Genomic DNA, 13,799 nt, shown 5'->3' with positions numbered 1-13,799 from the left:
TCCGACCAACTATTGTGAGAAGCTTGTAGAAGGATATCCCAAACGTTTAACCCAAGTCATTCAGTTTAAGGGCAATGGTACCAAATACTAATGAAATGTATGTAAACTTTTGACTTTGGAAAGGTTTATTCTGATTTCATGTCAGATATTGAGAAAAACATGCATATGTGTCTTTTTATATAGTGTATGTAAACTTCTGGTTTCAACTGTATATAGCAGAGAGGTGCTGTATACAGTCCCATACATTTCAGTTTTTTTTTTTATTGGTATGCCTTAACCACTGTGCAACACATGTGAGCATAGTCTTGTAGACTAGTACAATTTTCTTTGAACTGTGTGGGTGTGGATGGGTTTCCACAGCAGCTGATTGCCTTCTGAATAGTGTTGAGTGAGCACTAAAATGCTCGGGTGCTCGAAGCTCGGGCCGAGCTCGCCGTGATACTCGGGTGCTCGACCCGAGCAACGAGCCCAATGTTAGTCTATGGGAGACTCGAGCATTTTTCCGGTGGCACCCCCGGCAGTCTTTTAAAAGCCTAACAAGTGCCCAAAACGATAGTGACAGTGCTCAAATGACATGGGGACAGCATGAGGATCGCCCCAGGAAGCATTTCTGACCCCCAGGTCACTGCTGTCAACAATGTGGTCAGAGGTATTAAGCCACTTTTACAGGCTCACAATAAAACGAAAGTGAAACTTTTTTCCTGTGAAATATGTTAAGGAACATCCTTTCCAGGGAAAAGACTTGTGTATAAGTTAAAATAAATGACCAAAAACAAAAATACTCCTCCACACCTTCGGCTATGTTCACAAGTAGCATTTTTTATGCGTTTTTGCACTTTTGTATTGCTTTCAACTATGACAAATGCATTCACCGGGAAATGTCATTTTAACATTTTACAACCTTATCTGGCCATGTGCTGTGTGACACATGCATAAAGTGCTGAAAAGACATGGGAACAGCATGGGGAAGACCCCTGGAAGCATCTCTGACTCCCAGGTCACTGTCTAAAAGTGTGCCCATCATAAGTGATCCTTGCCGCATCAGAAGATGCAGACTTGCAACTATCCCCATGCAAGTTCTAGTCCCAGGGCAGTGTTCAATTGTACCTCCCCCATTCCTTGCAATACAAGCGCAAGTATGCAGCCTGCCAAACACCCACCCACCCCCAGGCTGCAATACCATACTGCTTGCTTGCTTGAACTTGAAATTGGGCCTTTTAGGCATGTGGAGGCGGAATCTGGCCACCACGTCATGGCTGTGTTGGCGGCCTGGAATCCATACTCAATCCCCAGCTGCCCGGCGGCCGGGTGTCCATACTCAGTCCCCAGCTGCCCCGCGGCCGAGTGTCCACACGGTCCCCAGCCGCCTGGGGGCAGTCGGGTGTCCATAAACGGTCCCCAGCCGCCCCCATTTCTCCTTGGAACATCCCCCACACACTTTTCTTTGCCCGGCCTGCTTTAGGCAGCATTGGACGAGCCCACCAGAGAACCAGACTCCTCCGGTGGGCCCTGACTTCTCCATCGGTGGAGTTGAGAGTGCCAAGGTGAGGAGCATGATGATGATGACAGAAGTTAGCATCTGCTATGTTTTCTTTTAATGCAAGTGTAAGTGTGCAGCCTGACACCCACCCACCCCCAGACTGCAATTCCATACTGCTAGCTTGCACTTGAAATGGGGCCTTTTAGTTTAGAGGAGGCCGAAGCTGGCCACTACCTCATGGCTGCTTCGGCAGCGAGGTATCCATACTCAGTCCCCAGCCGCCCCTATTTGTCCTGGTGTGCCTTATACATAAGATTAAGCGCGTATACCAAAACATTACCTGTGCCCTCCCCAATGCATTTAGTGGGAAGGAGAGCCTATTCCGCTGTAGTGTGTGCATGCCAAACCCCTGTTCATGGTACATGCGAAGATGCCTCCCACCTTGCACCTGTCGTTGCAGACTTGCAACTATCCCCTTTCAAGTCCTTGTCCCAGGGCAGTGTTCAATTGTACCTCTCCCATTCCTTGCAATGCAAGCGCAAGTATGCAGCCTGCTACCCACCCACCCCCAGGCTGCAATACCATACTGCTTGCTTGCTTGCACTTTAAATTGGGCCTTTTAGGCATGTGGAGGCGGAATCTGGCCACCACGCCATGGCTGTGTCGGCGGCCTGGTATCCATACTCAGTCCCCAGCCGACTGGTGGCCGGGTGTCCCCGCTTGCTCCCCAGCCTCCAGGGGGTGGCCGGGTGTCCATACTCGGTCCCCAGCCACCCCTATTTGTACCAGTAACCTTTCCCACACTTTTCTTAGCCTGGCCTGCTTTAGGGCAGCATTGGCCGAGCCCACCGGACTATCAGACTCCTCCGGTGGGCCCTGGCTTCTCCATCAGGGGAGTTGAGAGTGCCAAGGTGAGGAGCATGATTAGGATGATAGAAGTTAGCATCTGCTTTGTTTTGTTGTAATGCAAGCGCATGTATGTAGTAGCGGCTAGGCCTGAGGAGGTCAGCGTTTTGGCGCATATCCTACCTCCTCCGAGGATTGCTGGATGTTTTCCTGCTACTATCCAAGTTCTATGACTCCCGTTAAAACAAAGCTTCAGGTGATAAATGATGGATGAGGTAGTGGCAAAGGAGAAAGAGCAGGAGGAACAGGGACCATTCACATCAATATCAGGCCAGTCAACCAGATATGTCTTGTAGGATATGTTTCTGTAACAAAAGGAGCGGTTCGGCTACACAGTTATAGGGCATACAGTGAGTGCAATGCCTACCAAAAATTTCGAGGCACTCCAATGCCCCCAGGAAATGACATGGAGGTCAGAGGGCGTTAACTAAACCTTTTTTTCCATTTATAGCAACTGGGTCTCCTGTGCACTGTTGGCCTAAGCAGTGAATGGAAGGCTTTCCAAAAAATTATGAGGTACTGCAATGCCCCTTACAAGAGCCATGTGTGGCACCCCAGGGGTCTGGTCACCACAGTAATAGAGATTACGTCGGAGAGCAAGTGGGAGGTTTCCTGGTCAGGATCCCTTAAACATGCAACATCCTCCTGCCCCTGTCCTGGGAGGGGAGAATTCTGCCCTTATAAACTGGATCTGGGGTGGGGTTGAGTGAGTCAGAGAACAGAGAACAGTCAGAGTCAGAGTGAGAGCAAGGGAAAGTAACAGCAAGGAGCTCTGTAGGAGCTAGGAGCTAAAGACGAGGGGCTGGAAGCTGAGCAGAGCTCGCCCTGGCAGAAGACAATAGGAACCGGACACAGGAGTCCGAAGCTGTGAGGACTTATATATCCAGCAGCAGAAACCAGCCAGCAGGGGATTTCAGGTCCTCTGGCCATAGAAGCCCGTAGGCTCAGTGACAAGCAAGGGACCAGCACCGCCGTCGTGGAGCGGAGGCTAACAGAAGGCCCCAAGTCACCAGCAATACGGGTGAGCACTACACGGTACACTCAGGGACGTGGGCTACTTCTACCCGCTTACAGCAAGGTAGCCAGGAAGAGTGCAGACAGACGGGGAGGCCTACAACTCCACCTGGCCAGGGGAACTCCTGCTTGCTCACAGACTGACCAGGCCTCTTATGCTAGCCAGTACTCCCGGGAGGGTCTACCTTATAATCATCAGTAAAGACCCTGAACTGCACTGCAAAGCCCCTTAAAAGAGCCATGCAGTACAGCATATTACAAACATAAGTCCCATTATTGGGGAGTGGGTCTCCCATAGTATTTGCTTATGCTTTCCCAGCAAAAGCTGCCAAAAATTAGGATGGAGCAACTTGCAATGCCCCTTACAAGAGCCATGCAGTACAGCATATTACAAACATAAGTCCCATTATTGGGGAGTGGGTGTCCCATGGTATTTGCTTATGCTTTCCCAGCAAAAGCTGTCAAAAATTAGGAAGGAGCAACTTGCAATGCCCCTTACAAAAGCCATGCAGTACAGCATATTACAAACATAAGTCCCATTATTGGGGAGTGGGTGTCTCATGGTATTTGCTTATGCTTTCCAAGCAAAAGCTGCCAAAAATTAGGACGGAGCAACTTGCAATGCCCATTACAAGAGCCATGCAGTACAGCATATTACAAACATAAGTCCCATTATTGGGGAGTGGGTGTCCCATAGTATTTGCTTATGCCTTGCAAGCAAAAGCTGCCAAAAATTAGGATGGAGCAACTTGCAATGCCCCTTACAAGAGCCATGCAGTACAGCATATTACAAACATAAGTCCCATTATTGGGGAGTGGGTGTCCCATAGTATTTGCTTATGCCTTGCAAGCAAAAGCTGCCAAAAATTAGGACGGAGCAACTTGCAATGCCCCTTACAGGAGCCATGCAGTACAGCATATTACAAACATAAGTCCCATTATTGGGGAGTGGGTCTCCCATAGTATTTGCTTATGCTTTCCCAGCAAAAGCTGCCAAAAATTAGGACGGAGCAACTTGCAATGCCCCTTACAAGAGCCATGCAGTACAGCATATTACAAACATAAGTCCCATTATTGGGGAGTGGGTGTCCCATGGTATTTGCTTATGCTTTCCCAGCAAAAGCTGCCAAAAATTAGGACGGAGGAACTTGCAATGCTGGCACCCTGGTGGTATAGTGGTGGTGGAGGCTGAGGATAAGGAGAAGAAGATTAAACAGCCGAAACGAGGAAGCGTATACCCATGTGTGGGTGTGAAGCGGTGCATGTGAATACACCTCCCGAAATAACACAGTGGATTTGACTTTATGTTACTCTGCTGTCATTTGGTGGTGATGAGAAGTCTGGCCCAATCCAGCCCTTGTTCATTTTGATAAGGGTCAGCTTGTCAGCATTGTCAGTTGACAGGCGAGTGCGCTTATCAGTTATAATTCCCCCAGCGGCACTAAAAAAACACGCTCCGATAACACGCTAGCGGCAGGGCAGGCCAGGACCTCCAAGGCGTACAGAGCGAGTTCATTCCAAGTGTCCAGCTTGGATACCCAATAATTAAAAGGCACAGAGGAATCACGGAGGACGCTGGTACGATCGGCAAGGTACTCCCTCACCATCTTTTCAAACTTTCCACTCCTTGTGAGAGTACCCCGCGCCTCAGGGCCTGTAAGCTGGGCGGTTGTCAGAAAACTGTCCCAGAACGTTGACAGTGTTCCCCTGCCTCTGCTGGATTGGAGTTGCATCTCTCTCGCCTGTACGCCTTGGTTGGGCAACGAACTGTGACCTCTGCCGCTAGCATGTTCAGATGGGAATTTTTTTAAGAGTTCTGCAGCAAGGGCCTTCTGGTATTGCCCCATTTTTGTAGACCTCGCCACCTCAGGAATAAGAGAGTGAAAGTTCTCCTTGTAGCGGGGGTCTACAAGTGTCACCAACCAGTAATGACTGTCACCCAACATTTTGACAACGCGAGGGTCACGGTTAAGGCAGCGTAACATAAACTCAGCCATGCGTACCAGACTGGTAACGGGCAAGATTTCCGTGTCCTCACCAAGATGACAACTGACCATGCTCTCCTCCTCCTCCTCCTCTTCCTCCTCCCCCCTGTCCTCAGGCCACCCACGCTGAACCGACGGTATGACACTTGTACAGGTACTACCGTCTACAACGCATGATAGCAGCTCCTGTTCTTCCTCCTCCTCCTCCTCTCCCTCATTGTCCCCCAATGCACGTTGGGATGAGATGAGGCTGGGCTGTGTGTAATCGCCCGCTACGGCTTCTTGATTCATCTCATCATACTCTGGCTGCAATGCCTCCTCTTTAATTCTCTGCAGAGAGCGTTGCAAAAGACAGACAAGTGGGATGCTGACACTAATGATGGCGTCATCGCCACTCACCATCTTGGTGGCCTCCTCAAAGTTTGTCAGGATGGTACATATGTCAGACATCCAGGTCCACTCCTGAGGTCTTATGTGTGGAGTCTGACCTGAATATCGACGGCCTTATTGCAGCTGGTACTCCACAACTGCTCTCTTCTGCTCACAAATCCTTTGCAAAATGTGGAGGGTAGAGTTCCAACGTGTGGGGACATCACACACCAGTCGGTGTGCCGGAAGCTGCAAACGCTGATGCAACACAGCAAGGGCGGCGGAAGCTGTAGCCGACTTGCGAAAATGAGCTGACAGGCGGCGTACTTTCACGAGCAGATCTGGCAACTCGGGGTACGATTTAAGAAACCGCTGAACCACGAGGTTAAGCACATGAGCCAGGCATGGTACGTGTGTGATCTCACCTCGCCTCAGAGCCGCCACCAGGTTACGGCCATTGTCACACACGACCATGCCGGGATGTAGGTTCAGCGGTCTCAGCCACAGATCTGCCTGCTCTTTCACAGCTGTCCACAACTCACAAGCAGTGTGAGGTTGATCACCTAAGCTTATGAGTTTCAGCACAGCCTGTTGCCGCTTGGCGGAGGCAGTACTGCAATGCTTCCAGCTTGTAACTGATGTGGTGATATCTGAGATGGAGGCTGAACATGAGGAGGAGGAGGAGGATGCGCAGGAGCTGTACACTGTGGGGGCAACTCTGACTGACATAGGGCCCGCAATCCTCGGTGTGGGGAGGATGTGTTCCGTCCCAAGGTCCGACTGGGTCCCAGCTTCCACTATGTTTACCCAGTGTGCCGTCAGAGAGATGTACCGTCCCTGGCCACAAGCACTTGTCCACGTGTCCGTTGTCAGGTGGACTCTCCCAGTAACTGCGTTGTTGAGGGCACGGCAGATGCTTTGGGACACGTGCTTGTGTAGTGCGGGGATGGCACACCGGGCAAAATAGTGTCGGCTGGGGACCGAGTACCGAGGGACGGCCACCGCCATAAGATTGCGGAAGGATTCCGTCTCCACCAGCCTAAAAGGCAGCATTTCCAATGCAAGCAGTCGTGAAATGTGCGAATTTAGGACTGTGGCCTGTGGGGCGTTAGCTGCGAATTTCTGCTTTCGTTCAAAGGTCTGGGATATGGACAATTGAATGCTGCGGTGGGACGTGGACGTGGACGTTGATGCTGTTTCTTGAGAAACTGCCATAACAAGTGAAGACTGAGAGGAGGGGGCATTTTTACATGCAGCATGGACAGGGGATTGTCTTGCACACACAACAGGGGGTTCTATTGCACGCACAACAGTGGAAGAAGCAGTGGTGACACCCGCTGACACTGGTCGTGGACCCTGGGTTTCGCCCCACAAAGTCGGGTGCTTTGCTGCCATGTGCCTGATCATGCTGGTGGTGGTCAGGCTGGTAGTTTTGTCACCCCTGCTGATGCTGGCATGGCAGGTGGAACATATGGCCTTTTTGGGGTTATCAGCAGAGTCTTTAAAAAAATTCCAGACTCTGGAAGACCTACCGCTTGTACTGGCAACGTCCCTCGTGTTGGTGTTACGGGGAACGGTTGCCTGCCTTCTGTCTGCGGCCACCACACTGCTTCTTCCTGCCTGTTGGGGTACTCTGCCTCCCTCCCCCTGTGTGCTGCTGGCCTCACTCTGCATGTCCTCCTTCCACGTTGGGTCAGTTACTAGATCATCCACCACCTCCTCCTCTTCCACTTGCGCACCACGATCCTCCTCCTCACTTCCTGGCAATTGTGTCTCGTCATCGTCCACCTCTTGTGACAGATTGCCAATGTCGACTTCCTGTGGCCGTGGCTGTTCAAATATTTGGGCATCGCAACATGGGATCTCCTCTGCCACCACTTCAAGCGTATCAGGCGAGGGGCCCAAATATGGAAATGGACCAGTGAACAGCTCTTCAGAGTGTCCAAGTGTGGGATCACTTGCTGTCTGACGACACTCGGCATGGTGGGAGGAAGGAGCATCAGGGTGAGGAGGAGTATGCGGTCGAGACTCACGGCTACTAAGAGTTGACCGTGTGGAAGACAGACCGGAGGTGGTGGTGCCCAGGTAACTGGAAGTATTGTCTGCTATCCAATTAATAACCTGTTCACACTGATCAGTTCTCAATACTGGTGTTGTTCTGTGCTTCCCTAGTAATTCGGTCAAGAAGTGGGAGCGAGAAGATGTGGCTGTTGGTTGTGGCACATTTTCACCTTGGCCACGGCCCCGTCCTCTGCACGAACCATCACCAGAACGTCCACTTCCACGTCCCTTGGCAAGCGCCTTGCCCATTGTAAATGAAGTAAAATAGCTTACACTTGCACTATCAATGGAAAAAGGGTAATAAAGAGTAGATTAGAACCGTGGAAGAGCAAAACCACAGTTATTGTTTACTGGGGTATACCATACTTTTTTAAATAGAGATATTTGCGGCTGAACAGTGAGCGACACACTCAAACTGCTTTTTTTTTAGATACCAAAGGCCCAAAACTGGATAGTACAGCGATTTGACCCGTGGAACTGCGAAACCACACTGGGATGTCGGGCCTACACAAGACTATTTTCAACAGATATATTTTTGTGTCACAACAGTCAGGAGACACTACTGTTTTTCTTTACGGAAAAAACTACCAAAACCTGAATAATAGAGATTTTTTACCGTGGAACAGCAAAACCACAGTTATAATTTACTGGTGTATACCAGGCTTTTTAAAATATATATATATTTGCGGCTGAACAGTGAGCGACACACTCAAACTGTTTTTTTTACATACAAATGGCCCAAAAGTGGATAATACAGAGGTTTGTACCGTGGAACTGCAAAACCACACTTGTATTTCTTGGGCCTACACCAGACTATTTTCAACAGATATATTTGTGTCTGAAAAATCAGGGAGACACTATTATTTATTTTTTTACAGCAAAAAATGCAAAAAGCAGGATAATAGAGATTTTTTTACCGTGGAACAGCAAAAGCACACTTCTGTCTCTCTGGCCTACACCAGACTATTTTCAACAGATATATTTGTGTCTGAAAAATCAGGGAGACACTATTATTCTTTTTATACAGCAAAAAATGCCAAAAACAGGATAATAGAGATGTTTTACCGTGGAACAGCAAAACCACAGTAAAAATTTACTGGTGTATACAAGGTATTTTAAAATATATATATATTTGCGGCTGAACAGTGAGCGACACACTCAAACTGTTTTTTTTAGATACAAATGGCCCATAGAACTGCAAAACCACACTTCTATTTCTCTGGCCTACACCAGACTATTTTCAACAGATATATTTGTGTCTGAAAAATCAGAGGCACACTTTTTTTTTGGGGGGGGGGGGGGACACCAAAAGGTTAATAAGATGGGTATTTGTACATTGTGAAGGAGGAAAAAAAAAAGAGTATTTTGATAAAAAAAAAAGGATTTTTCCTGGCCCCCGGGACCTGGAGCTAAGTCCAGCAATTTCAGCAACAGGAGCAGCACACAGGACTGTAATGCAGCGTTTGCTGGTATAACCACTGTGTCTCCTATACAGCCTGCCTGCCTGCCTGCCTGATATACCTGGGATGGATATTAGTCCTGAGAAGGACTGTTTGTTTGATCTGGCAGCCTTTACAGACCCTACACTAACTATTTTGCAGGATATATCTCTCCCTAAATCAGCAGCGCTGTCCCTACACTGTCTGATCCGGAGCGACTGTGTCCAAGATGGCGGCGCCCGGTTTTAAATACTCGAGGTGACGCTGTGCGGCCAGCCAATCACTGTAATGCCCACAAACAACATGGCTGCGGCATTACAGTAACTGGCTGGCAATCCCTGCATGTTCATTGGCTCTGTAAAGAGCGCCAAACATGCAGGGCGGAGACCCGAGCTCCCACCCGAGTAACCCGGAAATGCTCGGTGCTCGCCGAACATCCCGAGTAGCGCTCAACACTACTTCTGAAGACCCCAATAGGTGTTAGCTTAGAACTCCTGTGAAGCCCAGCCATAGGCCAGGCTTCAGAGGTGACCTTGTTTTTCGCAATACACAATACTGTTGTATAGCAGTATATAGAACAAGCGATTGATTGCAAGTTCAAGTCCCTTAAAGGACTAAAAAATTATGTGCAAAATGTAAAAAAAAAACTTACAAATTTGAATCACTCCCCTTTCCCCCCATTATAGAATGAAGAAATACAAAAAAATAAGCATTTTCGTTATTGCTTCATCTGTAATAATCCAGTCTATAAAATATAAAATTATTTCATTTTATATGAGAGCAACAAATAAGAATTATTTTTTTTCACCATTTCACCCTATTTGAATTTTTTTCACATTTTTTAGTGCATTGTATGGTCAAATTAATTATGGCATTCAAAACTACAATTCGTTCTACAAAAAATAAGAAACAAGTTATGGCTCTTGTAAGGTATGGCTCTTATAAGGAAAGGAGGAAAAAATGAAATTGCATAAAAATGAATAATAGCTGCATCATTAAGGAGTTAAAAGTTTAATTGTTTTTTTTCCTTCATATATCTTATTGTGACATATGGGTGTCAAAGAAAGGGACTTGAGACCTTTTCTATAAGCCAGAGTGAGGAGCATCTTTTGTTCTAATTTTTTGGTCCATCAATAAATTGGTGCGCATCTATTTAATAGCAGCATGTGGCACTACATTTCCTTATTGCTTGGTAAAGAGCAGCTGATGGCATCCTCCCTTATATTATAAACTGATCTCTTTTTGAAGAGGTTATCTGTCATAGGAGAACAACATAAAAACCATTTCAATCTTCTGATATCTTATTAGATAAAGCAGCCATCCATCATTCAGTATGAAAGAGCTAGCTGTACCGATGCTGTGAGCAGTGCATGGCCCATAATTTCCACTAACATGAAGTCCAGGAGGACCTCTGTATTGCAGAAGGGCTGGTGGCAGAAATCGAGTCTCAGCATCAGCATCACTGATCTTGGTAATATCTAGCAAAGTAAGATTTGCGTTCCTTTAAGTTGAGGAGTCATCCTCTTTTCCCTATGTTTTAATTATGTGTGTTCCTAATTTTTATCCATTTTTTCATAGTAGTCATATTCTGGGGCCGCCCTCACAATACACGTCTGGATCACACTTGGGATGTCCAGATGCACAAGGGACAAATGTTCTGTCAATATATCTGAGAATATGAGGCACATCGCAAAACGTCCTGCTTATAAGCATTTTTTACCTGTATGTTAACCAAATTCTCTGATATTTATGTAAGAATGTATATGATCTACGCAATATACTCTATTTATTTATATGCAACTTGAAATAGTAAATGCTGCCTTTACTTGTATAACTATTAGATGGACTTTTTGGCCGTTATCATAACTTGCTTCTTACTTTGATTTTTTGCCCATCACTTGTCCCCTACTAAAAATGCCCGCTGCTAGCAACGCATGCGCGATGTACCACTTATCCGGCTGCGTCTCATAAGGCTTCCGCATGACGGGAGTGCTGGTTACTGACGTCACTGGAACATTTGTTCCTACCCGCACTCTCATCAGGAACTGGCCGGAAGTGACGTAGCGGAAGTGACCGAGACAGAGACATATAAAGAAGGCCATTACACACATCACCACAGCCCCCCGAGGAAGCAAACGCGAAACGCGCGTCGGGGCTTCAGCGCGGCACCAGGTCCCTACTTTAACATGGGTGAGTCTGTTAGGTACATCGATGGGTAGTCACGTGACTTTCTCCCATCGCTCTTATCCCTTTTGAGACTCAGTATTCTAGGTTGCTGGGGTTACAATACCACTTAGATCAGGCACTATTTTGGCATTTGATGTATAGAACAACCTTTCTTTACCTAGACATATCTATTTTTGTGCCTTTTTGCAACTCTTGAATCACCTTATTGTACAGATGACCCCATGTGAACCCCATGGGTTGCCGCTCTGCTTCTGTGCATTTCCCTCCATTGACCTGCTATTTTTAATATTTTGTCTTGGTTTTATCATGTATGCATAATAAAATTGATGTTTTAGATACATTCAAGCTGTTATTGCTCTATACTGTTTCTTGCGTAGTATACTCCGTTTTTCCTGTAGGCTGTGTATATATATCAGGAGTACCCACACTGATTGATCACCAATTATGGTCGTAATCCCTTGCCATATAGTTCAGCTCAATTGTTTGAAAGTAAGATTTGCTGCAGTATTTTATTATAAGGCCAGGGTCACATTAACGTATAGCATTCGATGTGAGAACATAGGATGCGATATGCTAATGAAACTCTGCTGCGAGCGTGAGCCGATTGTAAGTGCTTTGTACTCCGATCCTCTCGCATGAGAGATTCACAGCAAAGCTGTGGGGGAGACAGAGAAAGTAATTTCTTCATCTCCTTCATTGCCGGCATCCACTGTAATCGCACTGCACTCGGATGACATCCAAGTGCAGTTCAATGTTTCACATGCACCCATAGACTTGTACGGGTGAGCGTGATCTGATTTTCAGATCCAATTGCAGCATGAGCAAATAGTCGCATATCTGAGCTGCCCCATAGAATAAGTCTTGTCCCAGTGCTATGCCATGTTTTATCATATAGCACTCGGCCGTGTTTTTACGCTCGTGTGACTTCAGCCTAACAAGCAGACACAAGTCTGTCCAGATCCCAAGAGTAGGTCTTCTCCATATGTGCCTATTCCATGTATTCTACAATGAGCCAATTAAAAGTAGTGGCCACAGAGCTGGCAACTGTTTGTGCAGTGATGAGAAGAATAAATTTAAAGGCCGATTAATTGAAGTTTATAGACAGAACATACTTACTGTGTTTTTAGACAGCAGTTGGTGTTCGGGCTAAGACAAGGACTGCACTTTCCACACTGAGGAACACACAGTGGGATTACTTTGTCCCCTTGAAATCAAAACACAAAAAATAATAATAGTAATCAGAATTAATCAGATTATTCAATAGGTAGTAGCCTATCATTGATCTGAAGATGTGTTTGAACAGCTTTATTTTGTACTATGCTGATCTGTTTAAATCAGTTCCATAGAACATTCTTGCCAGCCGCTGCATTTCAACTTCTACATGTCTCCGCGTGGTGAAATGGGGCAGTGGACCAGAGATGGACCACTATAAAACTTTATTAAATTCATCTTTTTAAAAACTTTTGTATACTGTCATTTAGTGAAGCATTTTTATCTGTGTTTTGAAGCTTGAAGCCCTAACAGATCTAAAGGCTGTTATACACATTAGACTAATATGGTCCGAACTGGCAGATTGGAATGATCCTCGCCAAAAGTCTGATGTGTGTAGAGGCAAGGCCAGCTCCAGGTTTTCTTGGGCCCCGGGCGAAAGAGTCTCAGTGGGCCCTGTTAACACATACCACGATTCATGATGCACAGATACGGCGGAGAAATATAGGTATATAACACAGGGTCCAGCCTGCCCCTCATCCTTCACATATGCAGACATGCACATACATACAATATGCAGACTTGCACACACATACAGTACACAGACATTTCCAGTATACACGTTACGCAGACTTGCTTGCACACATACACACGGTACACAGATATGCACATATACAGTGGTGGCCAAAAGTATTGGCACCCCTGCAATTCTGTCAGATAATACTCAGTTTCTTCCTGAAAATGATTGCAATCACAAATTCTTGGGTATTATTATCTTCATTTAATTTGTCTTCAATGAAAAAACACAACAAGAATTGTCCTAAAGCCAAATTGGATACAATTCCACACCAAACCTAAAAAAGGGGGTGAACAAAAGTATTGGCACTGTTTGAAAAATCATGTGATGCTTCTCTAATTCGTGTAATTAACAGCACCTGTAACTTACCTGTGGCACCTAACAGGTGTTGGCAATAACTAAATCACACTTGCAGCCAGTTAACATGGATTAAAGTTGACTCAACCTCTGTCCTGTGTTCTTGTGTGTACCACATTGAGCATGGAGAAAAGAAAGAAGACCAAAGAACTGTCTGAGGACTTGAGAAACCAAATTGTGAGGAAGCATGAGCAATCTCAAGGCTACAAGTCCAT

At 46.5% G+C, this 13,799-nt stretch overlaps 1 protein-coding gene across 2 annotated transcripts in view; it reads right to left on the bottom strand.

Annotated features, from left to right (window-relative positions):
- Nucleotides 1–13,799, bottom strand: part of LOC141153714 (alcohol dehydrogenase 1-like) — a 163,503-nt gene that overhangs the window by 137,233 nt on the left and 12,471 nt on the right. For both annotated transcript variants that reach the window (XM_073638783.1, XM_073638793.1), the window contains exon 4: nt 12,558–12,645. In XM_073638783.1, the coding sequence (XP_073494884.1) occupies nt 12,558–12,645 (88 nt within the window). The remainder of the gene's footprint in view (nt 1–12,557; nt 12,646–13,799) is intronic.

The sequence above is a fragment of the Phyllobates terribilis genome, unplaced genomic scaffold, assembly GCF_046119375.1.
Source record: "Phyllobates terribilis strain yellow unplaced genomic scaffold, ASM4611937v1 Scaffold_1__5_contigs__length_1240528914, whole genome shotgun sequence".
Lineage (NCBI taxonomy): Eukaryota > Metazoa > Chordata > Amphibia > Anura > Dendrobatidae > Phyllobates > Phyllobates terribilis.
The sequence above is the reverse complement of the archived record's forward strand: the minus strand, read 5'-3'. Positions and strand labels throughout refer to the sequence as shown.